This window comes from Poecilia mexicana, unplaced genomic scaffold, assembly GCF_051168715.1.
Source record: "Poecilia mexicana isolate PSO_F unplaced genomic scaffold, ASM5116871v1 scaffold_11, whole genome shotgun sequence".
NCBI lineage: Eukaryota > Metazoa > Chordata > Actinopteri > Cyprinodontiformes > Poeciliidae > Poecilia > Poecilia mexicana.
In genome coordinates this window covers 2169685-2194183 of record NW_028263380.1, presented here as the reverse complement: position 1 = coordinate 2194183, position 24499 = coordinate 2169685, and the positions used below count along the sequence as shown (strand labels likewise).

Genomic DNA, 24499 nt, shown 5'->3' with positions numbered 1-24499 from the left:
GCGGGCTGAAGAATGGCTGCGTCTGATGCTCACACCGTAGCAAGGAGGATGAAGGTGATTTAATTGCATCAAAATACACCTAAAGATAACGCTAAATAAATCAGAGCAGCGCTGTCTGTGATGCTGCATGGGGATGAGTATAGTACAAGTGATGTGTGTGATGGGATAATTGGAGCTTTTTTTTTTTTTTTGTCTTGGAGGCTTAAGCGTCTCTGATGTGGACATGAGAGACCATTAGCACAGCTTGCTCACCAGGCTAATTTAGTGGGTGTGTGAAATGAAAGGCGGACGGGGAGAAATAAAAGTCGTGTTCTGCGGTGAAATGAAACGAGAGCTGTCTGGTGCTGGCCGTGTTTAATCAACATGATTAGGATGGCGTTGGGGTCCCACCAGGGTTATTTACTGATACTCCATATCGCATCTAGATTCCAGCCTTTTATTGTATATCAAACACCAACAGGCTTTAGATAAATGCATGTCTTCAAAGTTCAGAACAACCAGCGATTCATCTGTAAGCTTCTTGCTGCCTTTCATGTCACAGAAATCTTAAATAATAGCCCAGTGTGACCTTCTCCTTTACTTTAACAGGGCTGCCTGGATTGTTAAAGTTCCTGCTTTCAAAAGGCAGGTTTTGATATGGATTCAAGCCCAGGGCGTCCTTACATTGATAGTGGCACAAACACCCACAAAAAAACAAAAACAAACATCTGTCAATTAAGGACCAAACAACAACATTTGTGTCACTTGTTTTCACGCCTAGTTACTGCGGAATGTAAGTATTGAAATAAAAGAAAACGTCTGGGACACCCATAAAACTGACGCATGATGGATTACTTCTCTCGGCCCACTGGGGGTTCATTTTTGCTACATGAATGATTTGAATGGACACTGGAAAAGACTATTGTGTTCTGCGTGTGCTAAAAGGAATTAGCCTATCAGTGAAGCTATTCAAACCTAAAATAGCATTTGAAAGCTAAACATGTAGCAGCTAACGCTAATGTCAGTGTAAACTTATAGTCCACATTTCTAAAGATGTTCCATGAATGATTAGAATTTCCTGAAACTTTGGAAAGATGAATGGATAGAATAACATATTGATCCAATCTGATGGTTGAAGATCCCGAAGAACAGCCCCAAACAATAAATATCTTTGTTGTTGAGCTATATTTCTTCTATGAGCAGCATAAATGTTTTTTGAACTGTTGATGTATAGTTTTTGATTAAAATGGGATTAATTAATTACAGACCCAGCAATGAACTCAATTAAAAATTTTTAATCTCTAAAAACATTCTTAATCTTCTATGCAATTTTAATCTTGATTAATCATGTTTTGATTTCATGAATATTATGTTTTCATTTAAATGGATTTAATGGATGACTGAATCAAACCATAGACAAGGAATAAATATTGTAAAGCAGAGCTCTAATAATCTTTTAAAGAAAGGAAATGCATTTAATTGCTTTTAAGTTCAAAACAATAGGAAAAAAAACCCTTGCCAAACTGAACAGACCTAAAAATTAAAGTGAATTGCAATATATAACAAAAACATAAAGTACAATTTCTACTTTACTTTTCTGAAATTTAAACATATGCATGAATAGTCATTTGACAGAACACTGAGGAGTCCCAGCAATCAATAGAGTGGAGAAGGAAAGTAGGCAAAACCAGTAACCAGAATTATCAGTGTATGCATTTAAGGCACACATTGTCAAGTCGAATGCTATCATAATTAAGAAAAGTAAAAAAAAAATCATCTCTCACTGACACCACTGAGAACCAAAATATGAAATTAGATTTTCTCCCAGATACTTTTCTGCTGTACCCAAAGCACCTAGCTTAGAGAGAGAAGTTGTTCTTTCAGCTGACATTCCTTTAAGGCCAAAAAAACCAGTGGACTTTAAAGAATCAACTTCATTTCAGCAGTCAGATTCTTTGTACCTCTCCTCAACTGCCCACCTCTTCATCTTCTGCTTGTTTCACCATTTGAACTTCCTGGTCACCTCTATGAAAACACCTGAGGTGCTTTCACCTCATGGCTGGCTGCAGAGAGCTGGCTTAACCCTGATGTTGCAGTTGCTGCTGACTTGCTGTGGTGTTAATCTGTGGCTCAGACCTTGAATCTGATAACTGAATGCAGGTAAATTTTTTAACCTGAACAACTTGTCAGGTTTTCTCCTTCAGGTATATCTTGACTGGAATTGAGTGAAACTGATGTGAAATATATGTATATTTTTTATTTCTTTATTTATTTCCTGGACAAAGTCAATGAATGTATCATTAACTCTGTGCACTCAGACTTTCTTTCCCATAGAAGTGACCCTGAGCTAGTGTCTTGTGTTTTTTACGTTTGCCTTCCGTCTTCTTAAATCCCCAGTTGGTCATGGCAAACAGACTTTCATAAGGAGTTGTATCAACCGAATATTTTCTATTTTTGACAATTGTTTTTGAAAATTGGTGATGAAAAAATCTGAAAGCCATCCGCCATTTTTGACAGATTACAATTCACACAGCTGACCACTTGGTGCAGATGTGCACACATTTTTCAACTTTACACATAGAGTGCATCACAGAGGTCACTAAATCAATCAATGAATCAAAAAAAAGAAAAAGAAAAAAAACCATCTGAGTAAATTCTCTGAGCTAAAGTCAATGCATCTCGCTATCCAGGCGTGTTGAAGAGTGATGGGCAGGGAGGTTTGAAGCATGTCTGGTCAGTATGACCAGTGCTGCAGGATTTCCTCCTGCTGAAGCAAAGACTGTCAGGGATTAGCCAGTCCCACATTCAGAGCGTAATAATGCCTTGAAATGGAGAAATGTTCTCTGATTTTAAAACTTTAGCTGAAATGGCACTTGTAATTCCAGATTCCAAAACAACATGGAAACCATGAAACATTTGGTTACACACACGCTGTAGAATTCAGGTCCATACAGACCAGGAGGAAGTTGTGAGACAGCCGGTGAATCATTCATAATTCAAGTGCAATCATTTAATTTTATTGTTTATTTGCAGTTACTGAGGAGTCAGTGGATTTTGTCACTGCGGATGTCTAATGGCACCATGTGGATTCTCTGTTCAGCGTGTTGAATATCAATTAAAGCACTTGAAAGTGGCATTATTTATCATTTAAAAAATTGATGGGTAAAAACAGATTATGACAAGATATTACTGAGCCAATCAAAATGACCAGTGAGTGTGTCACGCACACTCATACTGGTTCCTGCTTCCTGTTAAGAAGAAGTAGTTCCTGACCACTGCCACCACATGCTCACTCTGGAGGAAGGATTGCTGTCAATGGCTCAATGCAAGTGTCTCAGCTTCCTTACATTTATCAAATGTTTGCATTATTAACTAAATTATTCTGTCATCTGTTGTATTTACAGTCAGATTAGTGTCACTGATTCTAATCATAGTGGTATGAATTTGATTTGTTGTATATTTCTCTATAATTGGAAGTAAATTGAACCCATTTTTTCTGTGAATTAATGCTACTTCAGTAAAGTGATCTGAATTAAACCAGATTTTCTCTTTGCCCCAATTTTTGCTCCCCTCATTAGATGAAGTCAAATGACTCTTAGCTCTTCATTATTTCCATGTTGTGAGAGCCTGAATGTTAAATCCTCCCTCTCTGTGAAATGTGTTTGTGGAGGAAAGCTGTTTGTAATTTGGTGTGCTTCGGATGAACTTTGACCGTTTCCTTTGACTGTGACTGCTGGATGTGAGCGGCGCTCCTGCAGAGAACACACTTGTAAACTGAACCAAGTGTCAGCTACGGAGAGAACGAGGTGCACTGACTGGGAGTAATATTCCTCTAATCCTCTCTGGCTATGCCCACCAGTTCACACTCAGATTACCAAAGCTCTCTGCTCAACACAAACCAAATAAACTGATACCCTGAGGAGCTTCAGGGAAGGCCTCCCTTCCTCTTTTCATCAACCCCCCGTCCACACACACTCTCTCCTTTTTGTCCTGCTTCTGGCAATCTGTTAATTTGTCAGGTTTAACTCAATCATGTTATTTATAATTCCTTTGAATTTCTTTTGCATTTAAATTAAAGCCAGTGTTGGATTTAAAGCACACTTGTCCCACCATTATCTGCAGTAGAAGAGCAGCTTTGTCCTAATTTGCGAAGTGGCGTCGTCGTTGTGTTAAATTGCCTGTGTGCAGTGACAGACTTTGCTTCAGGTTCTTTACCATCTGTTGGTCATGTGGAGCATGTGGGCACAGCTTTACATGTCAATGGTTTTCTGACTTGGAGAACGAGATACAGTAGAAGCACACAGAGGACAAAAAGAGGACAGTGTAGAATAACCGACAACTTTTATGCATGTTACTGTTGAAACTATTTTATGTAGTTTAATGAAAAGAGAGCACAGGAAAAACAGAAAAGCTACCAGAATGTCAGTGTTCAAATCACCTACTAGGATAAAGTTTGAATAGCTTTACTCACTGATGACCTTCTCTTCTCCGGCTTAAAATAGTTTCAAGAATCTACAATGAAAAATAAAATGAGATGCACAATACAGAACAATACTGAAATTGTTTTGATGTAAGCTATCTATGCCCAGACACAAAGTCTCACTTTTTAAAACAAAGCAGTTTCTCTGAGGTACGAAAGAAGCTTTTTGTTGTGGGAAAAAAAAGGAAAAAGAAGAAAAGGGTTATTGCAGTTGATAGAAAAAATGGCAGCCTTCGCAGTGTCTGCCGGTTGAATAAATCACAGAGGAAACTAGCTGTGGCTGCTGCTCTGCTAGTGGGCAGAGGTCCGTCTTCTCTTAGCTCCAGGGCCGCTCTCCGGCCCGGGCTGAGCGCAGTCAGAGGGGCTCTTGCAGCGTTCGGCTGGGGAAGTGTTGGAGGTGTGCAGCGCTGCAGTGCTTCTCTCAGAACAATGGCAGCAGCATCGGTTCAGTGACAGGATCAGATCCAGAGTCTCTAACATTTAAAAATTCTTTCTGCAGCACTTCAAATAAGCTAAAGTCAAAGTTTATCCACCAACTGGAGTAGACAGAATATCTACTGTGGATCCAGTTTTTCTCTGAAAATGTAATGCGAGGCAGGAAGTGGTCAAGGAGGCCTGTTTTCTTAACAGTGTCATGTGACACTCCAACTCTTCCTCCAGGAATCAAATCAAATCCAATTTTATTTGTATAGCACATTTTAGCAGCAAGGCATTTCAAAGTGCTTTACATCATTAAACACAAAAAAACACAGTTGAACGTTGAATAAACAATCAAAAACATTACATTTCCCACCGAGTCGAAGTTCTGCCCTTCAAATCGGTAGAAAAAAACAAAACAAAACAAAAACAACCCACACCCCTTTTAAAACAACAGGGGCGACTCCAACCCGCACCCCTTTTCTCCCTACCCTTGAAGCCGGGTTGGGATTAAAATCCCAATTGTTGTTTAAGTTCCGTAAACAACTCAAGATTTAAAAGCACTCAGTGTTTCAGCTTTTTTTACAGTTTTCTGGAAGTTTGTTCCAAATTTGTGGTGCATAGAAGCTGAATGCTTCTGTGCACACAGGAAACTGAAAGTGGGTTAATGCAGTGCATTCTGGGATTAATATTCCAGTCTCTTTTTTTTCTCTGTATTTATTTCAGTCCTTCATGGCTGGTCCCAACAGTTTCCACTCAGGAATTTGTAGCTGTGGCTTTTTTAAAGTCATGGTATCTCGGCCCACGGCAGGCATAGATGCTGCTGCTCTGCAGATCATTCCTACAGTGGTAGATAATCATGGTACATCTCTTCTCTCACTGCTGTTTTTCAAGAGGATATGGGACCGCAAAATTATTATAAAAAGATCCACGGGAGTTTAACTAAACTTGTCCTATTCCTTCACCAAACCCAATCCAATTTTTAAAGTATGAAAATTTGTCATTAGTTTTAAGCTGTTTTTTATTTTTGTTTTATTGTACCAATTTAGTGTACTTCCTGTGACAGCTCACAGTCTGCAGTGACATGCTGTGGATGTGTTATCACACTGTCGTCAGCTGAAAATGGGCTGTCCTGTTACAGTCAGGGGGCCAGAACCTCTCTGATTATTTATTAATTATCACAGAACATCAATTTATTGACCCTGTCAACAAATCACATCATTCACTCTTGAAGATGTTAAGCTGTTGGGCACATTGAACCGTCGCTCTCACAGGATTTCTGACAGCTGCTGCTCCTGGAAAGACTGGCAGCTCTCTTAAATGTTTTTTTAATTGTCCAAAGTCTTTCTCACTGGAGTGACGGACCTCAATATTCATGAATAGCTTTATTAGCCTTCCCAGCTTGATGAGCATCATCAGTTGCTTCTCCAGTGTTTGTGTTAAAACATCGGTATCCACCCGACCAGCTGCCCAAACGCCTATAGAGGTGAAATATGTTTAGTGAAATATCCTCTAAGAGGAATCTGGTGTGTCTTTTTGCACCATTGAGGTTAGCTTTACATCATTTTGGAGCCTGGCAATGGCTGGAGCATTTTATTACACCCGATATGTCAAACATCTGAAATAAAAGATGGTCCACATCCTTTTGACTATCAAATATGCACAACAAAAGCCTGTGTCTGCAGTGGATCACCAAGCAGCTGGTGTTCCAGAGGATTGACCAATCAGGATGGCTGCTTTCTCTAGGCTTTCCCCACATTCAGCCCGGCCTCTGGCAGGGAGTGTGTGCTTTCCTGTCCGACCCCACTGGAAGGTTCATCCAGAGGCTACGAGTTCAAGAACCGCTGCAGCCACACATTTTTCTCTGCCTGCTCCAAAAAACAAACAAACAAAAAAAAAAACCCGCCAGACTAGTTGCTCATGCTTGTCTGTCACCAGTCTTTCTTTGTCTGATACAGCTTTCTGTGTGTGTTAACATGCAGCGAAGTCAACTCAAAGTTTAATCACCCAGAAAATGGAAAAAGGCTCCCTTCACCTGATACTGATATAGCCCATACAGGTACCCAATGACCATACACACACACCCACACACACACGCACACGCACACACACACACACACACACACACACACACACGTGCGCACACAGACACACACACACACAGGCATGCACACACACAGGCATGCACACGCATGTCCAAACATGCACACAAGGTGCTGCAACACACTTGTGTGACCCATCTGTCTGCAGGTGGCCATGCTGCCTTTTAGAGGCAGCCATCAGCTTCAAATAGGCAGCCCGTCTTTATTGTTGCCCTGCCTCTCGTCAGCGTGGAACCACCCAGCCGTTACAAATGCACCAGAGGAATATCAGCAGCCAAAAGTATTTTTCCTCTAGATGTATGTTAAAGTGCCTGCACCACCTGGTGAAGGCTAATGCATATTGCTGATGTGTGCTGTTGGCTATCCATCATCACCACCATATGTTCACACCCTGTTACATTTACATGTCTGAAAGGAGACAAACTTTGGATCTGAGTTTGTGAAGAGCTTACACTTTTCTATCTTCTGCTTGTCTTAAACCTTGATCAGACGATAGTTTAACAAGAGGAAATGTGTGACTGCAAAACATTTAAGTTGTGCCTTTTGAGACCATTTGTGTGTGCATTAACCTGCACTTAACTCAATTTCCTTTTTAAAACATACTTGCAAAATGGCTTGACAATTAGAAATTTGTCTTTTCATATGGTGGTATGTATACTTAGCTTTGGCTTGGGTTCCAAGTACAAGAACATGTACATTCCTAGAGGGATGTACATCAGTTCATCGAGCTTTCCCGATCTTCTGACACAGAAAGAGCTGATGCAAAGTATACTTGCAGATTTTAGTGAAGGCAGGACTTCAGCATGGTAGGAGGGAGGCAGGTGGAGAGTTGGTTCAGTAAAAGCCTGTTAATCAGCCATCAATTGAAATCATATGTTCTAAAGCAGGGAAACATCTAAAACATGCAGGGCAGTGTGCCTTGAGTACCAGGGTTGGGAAACACTGCTAAGTTTTATGTAGCTCTACGGTGTGGGTGACTGGGTGGACGGTGTGAATGGCTGTTTTTCTGTCAGCCAGTCAGAAGGTCATGACAAAGTGGGGAGGCTTGGCTCATATTTGGTAAAGCTCTTCTCTAAAGTTTCTCCACATCAGAACCAAAAGCAGCCTGGACTGTTGATGCAGGATGGACTCATGATTTCTAGTTGTGTATGCCATGTGGATCTTACAATTGAAATAGAGACTCTATCTTGTTAAAAGATAGAGTAGGTCTATCTTTTAACAATCTTAAGAGTGTTTTCTGCCTGGCAGTCCTTCAGACTGGGTTCAATTAGTAACCAAAATTGCAGCTTTTGTTACATTTTCAGCTGCTGTGGTTCGTTTTCATACTGCACTGTGTCAAACAAACTTTGAAAAAAACCTGCTCCCCTCTCACCTGTGGTCACAACTGAAGGAAATGACATGAAAACCTCTGAAATCTCCAGTCCACTTGGTGTTCACTTATGCATTTGAACCATACAGGTACCCAATGACCACACACACATGCACGCACACACACATACACACACACACGCACACACACACACACACCCCCACACACACACACACACACACCCACACACACACATTTCACTTCTACTGAACCGAAACCTGGGTCTGTAGGAATACTAGAGTTTGCTCTTTAGTCCATATTAGACTTTGATTACGCATTCACACCTCCTCAAGCAAACCAGAGTTTCTAGGCAAATGAACTGGAGTTTGATTATAGCGGAGCAAACAGCAGTGGTGTGAATGCATCCTGATTGTTTAGTTCTGGGAGTTTATATGAATTCCTGCCTCAATCTCCTGTTCTTAACTGCCATAATTTGCACCTGGTATGATATTCAGCTTAAAGGCCCTGCATGCTGAGAAGTCAGAGATGTTACGCTGCATAGCCTGGTGGTTATTTGAGCTGCTAGTTGAATATTGTCTTTCTACCATTGGGGACAAGTTCATCCGTTCTCTTCTGTTCTCTGACAGAAGAGAACAGAAGAGATGGTACAAAAAACTTTGTGTTTTGGACCATTCCTCGTGTTTTAGCTAGCTGAACATTGTTAGGCAGTGTTCACTTGAGTAGGCTTTAGCTGTTTTTGGTTATTACCAAGCATCAAATGGCTTATTACTAAAAATAACATTGATGATAGTCAGTTAATACTGGCATGCAGAGGGTGAATACATGGCCCATATGTGACAGTAAACTAACATCAGTCTGTTTTCATCTGAATGTCACAGAACAGTTTTTGAAACAATGAAGGAGTATTATGCCCATTATGTAATTCTGACAATATTTATTCTCAGGTTTGTATCACTTTGAAGTCAGACCAGCAAATTTGTGAAACTCTTATCTCCACTTTATCAGTTTTCTGAAAGTCTTCTAAAAACACTGAGCTTTTTCTGCAACTGCTTCAGAAAAATGTCATTAATCTGACCCTGCAGCTCCAACTTCTCTCAAAGCAGGTGTTGAGAAAGACTTAGCCACAGTAGTTAACTTACTTTTCAATATTTTACCATGAGACAGCATTTAGACTCCTAGCTATACTGATGTGCTGCTGACTTTTTAGAGCTTCACTTGTTCCAAAGTTGTACATTTGACACACACAGAGTGAATGCTGATTGAGATCAGATTAAATTAAAAGAGGAGTCCACGTTGGGAAAAGGACACACTAATTCTAAAAGTTTCTTCCTTATCATCAGTAACTGGGTTCACTCTGAAGTATGGAAGAATGTAACCTATTCAGAGGTGCTTGGAAGGTTGTGTTTGAATGGAGAGATCTCTGCAAATATTTAGTGCCAATTATGAATTTACTTCAATCTGCTGTCTTCACTGGGCTTGGTGTCAGACTGTACATGCAGCACAGAGTCCTCTTCTTGTTTAGATTCAGTCATGACCTGAGGTAGTCAGTTGTTGGCTGTGTTGGATGACTGTATTTTGTGTTTATATGATACAAAGCATTTTGAACTTCTTTGTCAATGAAATGTGCTATACATATAAATGTGGTTGAGTCTTTATGTCATGTCTGTTTACACTCAGGAACTATACGCTGAAAACTATTCATATAAAAATGTAAAGAAAGCTTTCACAAAGAGATTTTGATTAAAACAACAATAGAATTAGTGGTCAGTCATAGGGTGTTCCTGCTAAAGTAGTTCCAGCATTCAACCAGAGCTCCTGCTAGAGCCACTTTCTACCTGATTAAAGCTGCTGTATGTAACTTTGCTAAAAATATAGATTTTGTTCCATATTTTTGTTAAACTGACATTATGACAGTATTTAGAATGGTGATCTATGAACAGATTGAGTTCCTCCACCTCCTCCCTGTGCTCCCAGTCCTGTCTGAAGAAATGCACCGCTGCCGGTCAAAAACAACCAATCAGAGCCAGGAGGAAGGTTGTAGTGTCATCAGTCATGATTGTGCACCTGCTGCTTAAGGCAGAGAAACAGCTTACTGTCCCAGGAAAACTGTTTATCCTCCATCATCAGTTGCTATTCTGACTAGCCTAAGTATTTGTTAGGAAGATGCTGCAGCATAGCAGAGAGTAAGAGAGAGAGGGGCTGGGGTGCACATGCTTGATTGACAGTGCTAAGTCCCTCCTCTTAGCTGTGATTGGTTGTTGTTAGCGCTGGGAGACAGAGCTAACAAATACTGTCTAAGTGATACTTTGAGTCAGTGCAAGGTTGAAGAAATATTGTAACCAATTTCAGAACATTTTCACTGCTATCCTTTAAAGATGATCAAATTAACAATAAATGAAAGTTATTTATTTACATGTGGTGGCATGTAGGACATATTCAGAAGTCCATACATGAAATCATGTGGTCCTGATATGCCCACTGGTATTGTTTCTGAAATAAAATAACTTGAAAGCTACAAGTTGGTTTTGGTGCTTAGACTATTCCGAGTCACATAGCTCTACACTTCAGTGGAGTGGAACTACTGAGACAGGAGAAAGCGTAACGGCCTTTTTTATGTCTTCACATAAAAAGTACAATTTACCGGGATAAGAGCACACTGGAACAATGTAGTCAATCCACAGATGAACTGCAAAGTTGTTCTAACAAGTGCTGCATGACACATTTTCTAAAATATCGCACAGAGAATTTATTTTTCATTCCATTTTTGTTGTATGAAGAGAAAACAATTTTGTCAACAAAGTTTTGTTTTGCCTTCAGGTTGAAAATGAAAAGGTCCATTTTTGGTTTGTAGAACCCTAAGTGAGTTGTTTAGTCATTTGAACAGAGGCCTTTTCATCCTCCTCTCCTTTACTCTCCCTGCAGCCATCGAAACGCAGAGCACCAGTTCTGAGGAGTTGGTCCCCAGCCCGCCATCGCCGCCGCCTCCGCCCAGAGTCTACAAGCCCTGCTTCGTCTGCCAGGACAAATCCTCTGGATATCACTATGGAGTCAGTGCATGTGAGGGCTGCAAGGTAGGACTGGCCTGCTGCATCACACACATCAACAAGCTGTGTGTGTTCAAAACCTGTGTTGTCTTTTTATTACAACACTAACATAACATCTAGGAATAGCTGTAGAGTTGTCGCTTCATTTTAACCCCAAATAGTTTTGTGAAACCTGCTCATACTGTCCAGTGAGGGTTGTAAACTACTCTCAGAAGTGTGTGTGTGTGTGTGTGTGTGTGTGTGTGTGTGTGTGTGTGTGTGTGTTTGTGTGCAGTTTTTAGCATTTCTTATTTTGTAAGGCTTTTTCCAACAAATACTCTGTTGTGAGGACCAATGAAGTCCACATTCCATATGAAGTCCTGATCCCCTCATCAAAAACACACCTTGAGGAAACCTTGAGTTTTCCTTGGCAACCATTCAGGATTGAATAAGCACTTCCTCTCACAAAGTCCCGCCTATTTCCACAAAGCTCCTCTTCAGACCTGCATTCTCCAGCTGAGCTTCCACCTCACAGAGCAGCCCTCCCCCTGCCTTCCTTCAGACTAGCCAGCAGAAATCACCTGTTGGAACTGAACATCTGCTGAGCTCATCATACTTCTCTGTGCAACACTCTAAAGAAGAGGGTAACACTTTATTTGAAGGGGGGTGAATAAGACTGACATAACACCTGTCATAAACATGACATAACACCTGTCATGAACATGACATAACACCTGTCATGAACATGAATAAGCCTTCATGAATATTTATGACTGTTGTCATAAAGCGTCATTCGGTAAATTATGACACTTTTAATACAAAGTTGACATTATTCAAAATGTCTTTGTTATGACAACTTGACATTAACCAACAAATCATTACTGTTTAAACTTTACCTTTAATAACATAAAGATACCTAATTTTTAAAGTGCAATCATTAATTCTTTTATAATAAGTTTATATCAGTAATGATTTCTTGGTTAATGTCAAGTTGTCATAAAGACATTTTGAATAATGTCAACTTTGTATTAAAAGTGTCATAATTTACCGAATGACACTTTATGACAACAGTCATAAATATTCATGAAGGCTTATTCATGTTCATGACAGGTGTTATGTCATGTTTATGACAGTGTCATGACAGTCTTATTCAACCCCTTCAAATAAAGTGTTACCAAGAAGGGTTGTAAATGGCATAACGGATGAGCGTTGTTGTGTTTGATGACGACAAACCAGCATTCTCAGTTTACATCTGACTCGGCCTGCGATCTACCACATCTCTCAAATAACATGAGATTTAACCTTTAAAAAAGCATATAATCATTACTTTTTGGTCCTAACAATTAAACTTTTTACTAAACACAGATAAGACATTTGAATTACGTGTGAATTATACTTAGAATGAATAAAGCTTTCTGAAACGTGCAGGCATGAGAGCAGGTTTTTATTGGCTCTAGTGGCCTTTATTTGATAGTTGACAGGAAAGTGGGTCATGAGAGAAGGGGGAAGACATGTGGCAAAGGTCGCCAGGCCAGGAATCGAACCTGTGACAGCCACGTTGAGGACTGAGGCCTCCATATGTGGACTGTGCTTAACCCCTGCGCCACCACAGCACACCTGAGAGTGGGTTTTTATTAACAAATCTGTTTATGTGGTTCTTATTTTGAGAAAAGGCTTTCCATCTTAAAGCTCAGCTTTAATTGTGCTGAATTTTATTGTAATTTTTTGCATCAGCAAAAAAAAAAAAAAACTTTTAAATTTGACCCAGAAAATCAGATTATTTTTGATACTTTAGTTCAACCCTCACTGCGGTTCCTTCACAGCATTTACCAATCTACTCCTACTTTCAGTAGCTGTTGCTAGGAAACTGTTTATTTAAACATCCCCTTAAAAAATATTCATACAACTTGACCTTGTCCTATTTTTCCACATTACAAAAAGAAATTGGATTGGAAATTGGGATTTTTGTAGCTGACCAACACATGGCCGTACACAGAAGGATGATAAATTATTGACAATGGTTTTACATATAAACATTTAAGAAATGGGTTTGTATTTTTATGTAATTCCAGAGTCACAGGACAAATCCTTTCAAAAAAAATTTACTAGTTCCACTGGCAGTTTTTTTTTTTCACTTATGACATGGAAAATGTTTTGTTAAAAGTGAAAAAAACTGCTGGTGGAACTAGTAACAAATACGTATTAAATAATCATGGACAAGCTATTCTGTTTTGCTGAAACATTACTTGTAAGTTAGTTTTGTAGAATCTAGAAAAATAAATCTTGGTTAGGTTTTGTGTTTTTTCAGTGTTGACTTTGAATCTGTCTGTATGATTGGATTGAAAAGGAAGTTTACTGTGAATTGGAGTTAAATAAATAAACTGAGTTGAACTGAATTAAATTGAAAATGACAAGGCAACATGTCAGATTCGTGTGTACAGGAAGTGAGTGGTGTATTCCAGGTACTTAGTTCCAGTATGGTTGGCTGCTGCTGTTCTCCTGTGCAGTTGGACTCAGATGTGTGTAAGTGAAGCAGAGGAATGTCAGGAATCCTCCGCAGGTTTTGGCCCAGGGGGAGGTGGTGATCTGCTCACTCATCGTTCTCTGGGTCAAACCAAGTTCCTGGTGTTCCGTTAGAAGCCAGCAACAGTCACAAAGGTCTGCCATGACCTCTGACCTCGCTCAAGTGTTCAGGGTCAGTGACAAACAGCACACTGGACACATTCTGTACAGATACATAATCATCACATGGCTGTGGTCGAGCCCATTTTATGGCAAATAGTTCATTTAATGGAAAGTTTCTGATGAAACAAACATATTGATGTAAACAAACATACAATAAAATATATTGGATTTGATTTATGTGACATTCTGTTGCAAAAGGATAATGTTTTCATCTCTGTGTCTCCCTGGTGAAGCCATTGTTGTGTGTTGTGCCGGGGCCGAGGCCTTTCTGTTGAGCAGACGCAGCCGAGCGTTCTGTACAGCTGTAGGCTTTTTCACAACAAGAGGAGCCTTTTACTCCCCGGTGAATGTGCCAATTAAAGCCAGAAATAGACTAAAGGCAGAGTGGGGGCTTCATCACTGTGCATGTGGAGGACTTGTTGAAGAAAGCTCAGACACATATAGTGATATCTGCCAAGCTGTGTAATAAACTCCTCCACTGATCAATGTTCAAACATTACATCATGTTCAGTACATTCATTCTGGAAGGTCAGAGCCACTTCAGTTCTTCCTAAAATGTTTTGAATCACTTGAAAGAGGGAAGTCTTCTGCTCCAAGGATGCACATATTTATGTTTTATCTTAAATTCTTCACTTATTTATATACATTTATATTTTAATCTCTATTGATATTCATTCAGTCACTCACCCATTCAGTTTTATTGCTTTTTCAAGCCATGAAAATGATCACAAGCTTTAATAAAATTGCAAAACTGTAGTGTTTGTGATCATAACATTGAATAAGTGTTAAGAAAACATTGTAAATATACACTAACAGGGATTTTCTCCCCTTGTATTCTCAAGGGGAGAAGTGATGACCACACATTTCCCCTTCAGGATTTTCTACTACATTTCTGTTACAAACATGTTGTTGTTGTTACCTCATGATGATCTGCTGAATTACCAGAAATACAAGTACCAAAGTAAACTTTCTGTGATGAACAATACAGTATGTGTTTGTGTTATAAATGTATTGTTAAGATCATGAAGCCAAGAACTATTCATCATTATAACTGTTACTTCTGTGATGTTGAGATTGATCAGATTCACTAATGACAGGATATAGAAGATTAAACAGTTGCAAAAATATAGGACACATTTATTAAATCTTGTAAATTACAACTTCCATCTTTAAGTACATATGGTATTAATTTACATAATATATAGATATAAATATTTGATGTACTCACAAATGTGGTATCTTACATATAGTTGACAGCTATAAACATTTTGTAATGAATGAAAAGGAGTAGTTTGAAAAAAAATCTTACATTAATCAAAAGTTAGTTTATTATACCATAAGCAGCAAAACATCAATCAACCATCCACATCAAATAAAAATCAAATCACATTTTATTTTTATAGCACATTTCAGCAACAAAGGCAGTTCAAAGTGTTTTACATCATAAAGACAAAAATAACCAATTGAAATATTTCTCTGTCATAACATGTCAAAAATACATGCAACCATACACTTGTTGCATGTATGTGTACATGCATGTTTCTGCATCCTGCATAGGAAACTTGTATGTATACAGGGACACCACTGGTTCATTCTGGTTAAGGGATTTCTTGATTCTCTAAGTTTCACAGAAATTTCCCACAAACAGACAACTTTGTACTCTGAGCTCCGATATCCTGGAAATTTGAGCTACCAATAGAGTACCAGGCCTTCTGATGGATTTGTGAGTGAGCCTCTGATGTTTCTTGTAAGTCACTCCAACTGTTGAGAGCAACTAAAGGAAATCATGGGTGGTTGAGCAGACATGCCCAGAGCCACTGAACTGCATGAGATTTATCACCTGGATCATGCAGGTGTTTTTCTCTCTAAATCCATTGCGCCAAACTATCTCAGCAGACTCATGCCTGTCTTTAAGATCCTAGCAAGTGTCATTTAGTGTGTTGCCCAGCCTCAGCTGATGTGCTTTGTTGGACAGAGCTCATTTGAATTGTTAAATCAGAGCCGTGGCATATGGACCTCCAGAAGCACATGCATATGCAAAAGATGACAGTCTCATCTGTGTTGACCCAAAGTCAAGCAAATCTTACAAAGTCAAGACAGACTTCAAATTGTTTCCAACCCTTACACTTAGTTCTGACAAGAGACAGAACTTCCTTTGGAAAACCACAAACTTCTTTTGACAGAGTGGATCAGTCCATTCAGCCTTCCTGTTATCAGGAGCTCTCTCTCTCTCTGGCCACCTAACTGAGTCACACACACACGCACACATCTTGACATGTTGTAGAAAACACTTCCTTCTTCTTCTTTTTCTATGTGCTTCCTCTGACTTGCTTCTTCACAGAAGTTGAACATTTCTAACTTTACTCATTTTCCCCCACTAACACCAAAGACTGTTATGATGAGCCCATCCTGGTTGTACTTAGGGACGATATTCTACAGCAGCATGACCTGGATGAATCAGAATCAGAAGGATTTATTGTCACCATCAGTTGTTGGCTAGCTCTGATAATCCACCTCATTTGCTTTTGCTGCTCCTCTTTCAATCTCTGTCTGTCTAGGACGCCCAGCAGGGTTAAGTCTCTTTACCCGCATTGAACAGTAAAAGTGAGTAAGCTTCTGCTGTTTTCTCAGTAAAAGATTGGCACAGATAAGGGGCTCAGACAGAAAAACCCAGCTCATCTCTGGAGCCTTTCTATAAAGAGCAATGCAAGCTGCAGCTGAATCTCCAAAAATTATTTTAAAACACACCGGCAGTGGCTGCTTAGCATGGATTTCATCACAATAATTCTCCTGGCAGAAAGAAAAGCAAACCTAAGCATTCCTTTCACCTTCAGTTTAGCAAGCAGGACATGTTTGCAGTGTAGGTGCAGAGCTTCACGTTACTTTTCCTGCATTTCTCTGCTAAACTAAGGAATAACAGAAACCAGAGCAGGTACAGGTCTCCAGTAAATCTGTCTTCTTCAGTGGAGCAGGACGGGCAGTGACATCATGGGACTAGTTTGCATAAGATGTCCAGAGAGGAGGGCGTGATTCGGCACGCGTGTCGCTTGCGCTGACAGCTCTGAAAGCTTGAAGACAAAACTGTGAGCCGTGAATACTCCTCCCCTCTCTCTCCTCTTCTTGCTGGGTCCCGAGGTGTCGACTCAGTGGGATTAGCTTGATGGAACTGGTTTGACAAGCGAGGGACCACAACCCCTGTGAATGAGCGCAGCATTCTGAACGCTCACACTGGCTGACACACTGTTGTGTTTCTGAACTCTCAGCGCTGTCTGCTCCTCTTTTCTCCCCAAAGCCACACACAGGGATGGAATGTTGGGGGAAGTTTAACAATTCGGATCACTTCAGCGACTGTATTAAGTTGTTGCACACATATTTTTTTCATGCTGCTATAGAAACTCATTTCTATTGTTTCACTGTTTTGGTTTAGACTGAGCATGATGTTACACTGAAGAGAATGATGGGCCGGGTCACTCCTCTGGTAGCACATTTATTTAGTTTAAACTGCAACAAGAAAATACAGCGGTTACAAATCTGCTCCGAGCATCTGCTGCAACAAGCTGTCCTCTAAGCACTGACGAGCTTCTTCCGCCCGCCAGAGCGTCACCCGCTGCCGCACACGGCGCTACAACAAATACACATACTCCCTACTGACATCACCGTACAACTACACAAACATACTTTCATTAACTCACTGAACTCAAATAATATATAAGTTTCGAACACATTTTAGAACACATTAAGCCGACCCACTGAGCCTACATAAGCGAGCCAAGCGCGAGCCGTTAGCCTCGCTCCTTAGCCTCGCTCCTTAGCCTATCTCCTTTAGCCTGGTGCTAACTGCGGCTCTACATCTAGTTCGGTAATGCAGCTATACTGAAGCACCTCTGTTCTTTCATTCCGTACCCATCGGAGGCTACTGGTTTTATGAGCTATGCATTCTAATACTCAGCTTACCTGCAACAAGAAAATACAGCGGTTACAAATCTGCTCCGAGCATCTGCTGCAACAAGCTGTCCTCTAAGCACTGACGAGCTTCTTCCGCCCGCCAGAGCGTCACCCGCTGCCGCACACAGCGCCCTCCGATGGTGAAATACAAACATTGTTACATCTAATAAATTCTAATGCTAGTTTCTGGCTGAGACTGATCATCACAAAAACAAAATTGGGGGGGCTACTAGTTTCGTGACTCGTGACTCACTTTCATAGTGCCACACTCTCCCCCACAAAATTAAATGTCTCCTGACATTTCTGGTTGCACAGTACATTCAACTATAAACTTGACACAGTCCCACAGCCCATGGTCTCCAGAAGGCATTACTCTCAATAACCTGAGTCTTAGTCACCTTGCAGTCCCTCTGAACCAAAGTCGGCTGACCTAAAGTGTCATAACTCAGTACAAGCGGTTTTTGACTTTGTCTATGGGGTCGCTGTCTCACAGAGTCAGTCTCACCTTTGTTGGCAGCTGAAATGTCAATCACTGCCTCACCGCTCTCTGACCTCCCAAGGTCAATGTCAGGGCAATCCTCTTCGCTCTGTAGTGGCACATCCTCTTCGCTCTGTAGTGGCACATCCTCTTCGCTCTGTAGTGGCACATCCTCTTCGCTCTGTAGTGGCACATCCTCTTCGCTCTGTAGTGGCACATCCTCTTCTTGAACGTGAAGACTTGTTTCAGGCTGGAACGGCTCCGCCAAAGGGTTGAGTGGAGTCTGCCTCCGTCTCCCTGGAACATCCCTGAAGTACCACTGGTACGTGCCGCTGTAGTCATCATCTAATGTGTCACTATTTCCTAGATGTTGCTCTACACGTGGACGTCTTAGTTTTTTCTTTGTAACAGCCGAGGCATCTTTTCGGGGCTCAACAGTCTGTGTTGATGGCTTTTCAAGTGGTAGGAAGTCGCAGGGCAGTAGGAGGTTCCTGTGAACCACCTTGTCTCTCCCTTGACCAGTTTCAGGGCAGATTCGATACACCGGGCTATCATCTGCCTTTCTCTCCATCACTTTGTAGATCTGGTTCTCCCAATAAGATTGGATCTTCGCAGGTCCACCTCTGGGAGTGAGGTTTCGGAGGAGAACTCTGTCACCAGGCTGAAGATCTCTCCCTTTCACTCTCCTATCATAGTATGCTTTCCCTCGAGCAGCTTCCTTGGTAGCCGTCTCGGAAGCTACTGTGTAAGCCTCCTGCATTCTCTTCTTCCAGCAGCTAACATAGTCATCATAGTCCACATGAGTTTCATCTTTTCTCAGATTGAAGAGCAGATCGATAGGCAGGCGAGGGGAACGTCCGAAGATGAGGTAATATGGGGCGTAGCCTGTTGCCTCGCTCTTCGTACAGTTGTACGCATGGACAACTTTAGCCAATGACTCTTTCCAATCCTCCTTCTCCTTGTCCTCCAGGGTCCGTAACATGGACAACAGGGTACGGTTGAATCTCTCCACCTGTCCATTACCCTGTGGATGGTAGGGTGTCGTATGAGAACCCTGGATACCTGAGAGTTCTTTCAACCGTGCCATGAGCTTGTTGTCAAATTCTTTACCCATGTCATGGTGAAGTCTGGTCGGGAAGCCAAACTTGAGTGCAAAGTCATTGAAGAGCTTGTCAGCGACAGTTTTAGCTGCTTTGTTCTTTGTCGGGTAAGCTTGGGCGAACCTCGTGAAGTGATCCATGACAACTAGTATATATTCGTAACCATGCTTGCACTTTTCCAGGTGGAGGAAGTCTATGGATACCAGTTGGAACGGGTACGTTGACTGGATCGAGGTCAGAGGAGCACAGGTCTGCTTACTCGGCTTCTTCTTCTTGAGACACTCGCATTCTTCCGTAACAAAGTGTTCAATGTCTTTTGCCATCTGCGGCCAGTAAAACCTGTCTCTGATCAGGTCAAGTGTTCTTTCCACTCCTAAGTGGCCCATGTCTTTATGGAGCTCTTTGAAAACCAGGGGACGATAGGCTTTAGGGACCAATAGCTGCTCTCGGTGGGCTGTTTTACGGTGCAGGATACCATGTTGGTCGACGTGAAGCTTCAACCACTGCCTGAGTAATGTAGTTACTGCAGGAACCTCAGACTTCACCTCGATCCTACTTGGTCTCCTACCCTGTGACTTGTACCAGAGCACTCTTGACAGGACCTCATCTGCTTCCTGGGCTGTGCGGATCTCGTCTGGCGTAAGAGGCTGATTGGTGTTAGAATCTTTGATCAACTTCAGAGCACTAACATGGACAACACCAATGCCTTGACACGGGTAACTCTGCTCCACCACCACAGACTCCATAGATGCGCTTATGGCTTCCTGTCCCACTTCAGCTGTACAGCTCTTCATGTAACTGTCAATGTCCAACGGCATTCGCGACAGGCCATCAGCATCTGTGTTAGTTTTGCCTGGACGGTAGCGGATGGTGAAGTTATAGCTGGCCAGCTCCGCGACCCATCTGTGACCCGTGGCATTGAGCTTTGCCGTAGTGAGCACATATGTTAGTGGGTTATTATCTGTGTACACCACAAATGATGGTGCATGGTACAGATAATCTCGGAAACGTTCACATATGGCCCACTTCATTGCCAAAAACTCTAATTTGCCAGAGTGCAGGTGGTACTTTTTCTCTGCTGGACTCAAGGTGCGGGAACCATACGCTATAACTCTCATCTTGCCTTGCTGTCGCTGGTATAAGACTGCACCTAACCCAACTTGAGATGCATCACAATGCAACACAAAGGGCTCTGTAAAGTCGGGGTACCCAAGGACAGGAGGTCTGGTAAGTGCATCTATGAGCTGGCTCAATGTCTCTTGGTGGGCGCTAGTCCATTGAATGGGTGACCGTGAAGGTAAGTGGCCTCTACTTTTCTTCACCCCCTTCCTAGTCTTGTCACCTGGGACTGAAACAGAGTTCTCAGAGGATGGAGGACTAAGCAGGCTATAGAGTGGATGGGCAATGCTGGAGAAGTTGGCGATGAAAGGCCTATAATAAGAGAGAAAACCAAGCATTTGACGTACCTCTCCGACGGTTGCAGGTGTTTTTTCCTTTAAGGCCATCACCGGGGCCAGCTCTGTTGGATCCATTGTGTAACCCTGGCCTGTAACTAGCTTGCCCAAAAACTTGACACTTCTCCTGAACAGGTCACATTTCTTTGGAGTCAGCTTAACACCATGCTCCCTGTAACGCTGGAGGACAAGGCGGATGTGCTCTAGGTGTTCTTCAAAATTGCTGCTGTGCACAAGGTTGTCGTCCAGGTACGGAAGGCAAATAGTGTCTCTGAGACCTGCCATACAATGTTCCATGCTCCTCTGGAACTCAGCGGGTGCGGAGCTCAGGCCAAAGGGAATGCGCACCCATTGGTAGAGCCCCCAGGGTGTGATGAAGGCGGTTAAGGGGCGGCTTTCCTCATCCAAAAAACCCTGGTGGTACGCCTTGCCTTGGTCTAACACTGAAAACCAGGAGCTCCCACCCAGTGCATCCAGCATGTCCTGAATTCTTGGTATTGGATGACGGTCCGGAACTGACTTGCGGTTGAGCTCTCTGAAGTCACAACAAAGCCGAAGAGTACCATCCTTCTTACGGACACACACCACAGGTGATGAGTAGGGAGACCTTGATGGTGTGATCCAGCCTTTGTTAAGTAGATCCTGCAGATACTCTTTCACTTCATTGTGAAGAGGTTTTGGGACTGACATGTAGGTTTTCTTCACAGGACTTGTGTCATGAAGGGTTATATGCATTTTCAGGGAAGGGATGCAGCCCACATCATCACGGTCGTATGCAAATGCCTCACATTCTTCCCGCAACATCATCTTCACAGCTGTTTGTTGACTTTCTGTCAAGTGCTGAAGATCCACTGGTGGATCCCATGACTTCGGTCTCTGTTGAATGTTGTCTGACTGTGTGTTATTCGGGATGTGTGACTTTAACTTTGAACTCTGTTTTTCCTCTTGTGTCCACTCATTTGCTTTTGTCTGGATGTCTGCTGCATATACAGTCTTTATTGGTTCAAGACGTCCGATCACTTTACGACTCATTAGATAAATGGTGTGGTCTGTGGTGTTAGTCACTGGGATGGGCACATATGGCACTTTTCTGTCTGGAATTTGCACCAGTACGTCACTGAACATGACGCCCTCTGGTGGTGAGTCAACCATGTCAGCTAAAAAGAGCATGTCTTGACCCAGAGCATGTGGACTAACATGTGCCCGTGCATAGACTGTGGTAACTTGGTTTGCTCTCAAAGGCACTCTCTTTACTCCAGTCCTTACCACACCTGCCTCTGAGTCTTTTTTGCTGTTCTGCACCAGTCTGACAACATTATGTGCAGTTTGTACAGTTATTTCAAATGCTTTACTTACATAGTGTGCAAGTTGTTTTCTTCCACCTTTGGTCTTTACTTCTCTTCTGTTGACAACCGCCTCAATAACATTGTAGCCGATGATGGGATCACTGGCCACGGCTGGGTCACTGGCTACCAGTATTGGCACTTGCAACTCACTGGTTGGGAAACAATCACTGTCTAGTCTAAAGCTGACTTCTATCCAGCCAGTGTAGGGGATGGTTGTGTCATTTGCAGCAAAGACTGTGAGTGTCTCATTATCTAACAGTTCTGACACAGGTCTGACAACTGTGTGGGGAAGGTGGTTCTGCCGCCAGTTTTCATTTACAATGCTGGACTGTGCCCCTGAATCCCACAATACTTTGACTGGATGGTTGTCCATAAAACAGTTAACAGTACAGCGGTTTCCCACCAGGCTTACTAACCTTGACTTGTGTTGAGGGGGTAGATAACGAACTTCAGTTACAGCTGATAAGGCAGCAACTGGCATTTCATTGGAGGATGGTTGTGGGCTTGGCTGCTCTTTATGGGACCGTGGATCCTGGACTACTGCTGGTCCCACCTCAGTAGCCCTTCCTCGTTTCCCATCAACGGTCTCGGTGCTCGGCATCCACGAGAGTAGTGGCCCTCCCGCCCACATTTGAAACAGTGCATACAATTGTCTCCTTTTCCCTCTTCTCTGCACTTCTTACAGCCTTTTTGTCTTTGTTTTGGTGCCATGGTGTGGGGACTGGTTTCCATAGCAGCCACAAACATCTCTTTCATTTCTTTGCGAAGTTCTTCTATGATCTGCTGTGGGTCTGTTTTAGTCTCTTTATTTTTAACTGTTTTCACAGCCACTGTAATGGGGGATTCTTTGGGTTTCGGGTGGCTTTGAACAGGTGTCAGGGCTGTCTGGCACGCTGTTTGGAGCTCTTGTACCTTGGGAATCTTGACTGCAGTGGACCTTCTTCGTTTCTCCAATCTTTCATTTTCTAGCTTTGAAACTTCGTTAACTTTCTCAATCAGTTCTTCATCTGTTATGGTCATATTACTTAGGAGAGGCAGCAACTGATACTTAATGGAGTCACTGAGTAGCCCAGTTTCAATGGAGCGGAGAAACTTACGCTGAATTGTGGTCCTGCTGTACAGTTCATCGGTCTCCTCATTTGCTGCTTTCCATAGAAGTTTTTCTTTGAGCTCGATAGCACGAAATACAAAATTTAGGGCAGTTTCTTTGGGTTCTTGGGAGATATTGAGAAGCTGATGGTAAAGTTCAGTGGGGCTATCGACTCTGTAGTGTCCCTTTAGTATGGTGAGCAGTTTGCTAAGGGTTAACCCACGTTTTATCTCCAACATGTCTCTTAGGGGCATTCCTGGACTGATGGCCCTAATTACTGCTTCAACTACTTCAACCTCTGAGTGTCCTTTTTCAATCCCATTTTCGATCTGGCGTACTAAACTGAGGTAGGACAGCTTATCCTTCTGCCCACTCTCTCCAATCTGCCCAGAGATTTTAAACTCCCTCCTCAATGTTACCTCCTGCAGAGTTTGTTTTGGCTCCGGTCGGGTTTTGAGTGGATAATCGGTTGCCTGGACTGAAGTGGTGCATGGAATAGTGTCCTCAAGGTCTATCTGTAGCACAGACTTTTTAAATGAGGTTTCATCTTCTGACTGACACATTACTTAGTCTCTGGATATATGTGGCTGTTTCTTTATAAAACTGTTCCACTTGATCCTCTTCTTCACTTTTCTCTATCTCATCAAACATGTCCTCTGCCAACCTGATGAGTGTCCTTTTGGTTTTACTTTGAGGCTCTCCGCTGTCCAGGCCGGAACACTTCAGTCGCCTGCAGACGTCCACGAGATGCTCTCTTTCCAACTGCCACAAGGTTGCACTCACTCGATCGCGCAGAAGCTGTGCTGCTTCCATCTTTTTTTTCTTTCTGGTTCGTCTCTTGGGAAGGGAGGTGGTTGGTGATGGTGTTGATTCACTAGCGCCACCTCCTGGCTGGCTCGCCAAAATATGTTACACTGAAGAGAATGATGGGCCGGGTCACTCCTCTGGTAGCACATTTATTTAGTTTAAACTGCAACAAGAAAATACAGCGGTTACAAATCTGCTCCGAGCATCTGCTGCAACAAGCTGTCCTCTAAGCACTGACGAGCTTCTTCCGCCCGCCAGAGCGT

General features: G+C 42.2%; 1 protein-coding gene across 1 annotated transcript in view; it reads left to right on the top strand.

Annotated features, from left to right (window-relative positions):
- LOC106933716 (retinoic acid receptor beta) overlaps positions 1-24499 on the top strand; it is an 86907-nt gene that overhangs the window by 3769 nt on the left and 58639 nt on the right. Inside the window, exon 2 of the mRNA XM_088010059.1 lies at positions 11231-11379. Coding sequence (XP_087866185.1) covers positions 11231-11379 — 149 coding nt within the window. The remainder of the gene's footprint in view (positions 1-11230; positions 11380-24499) is intronic.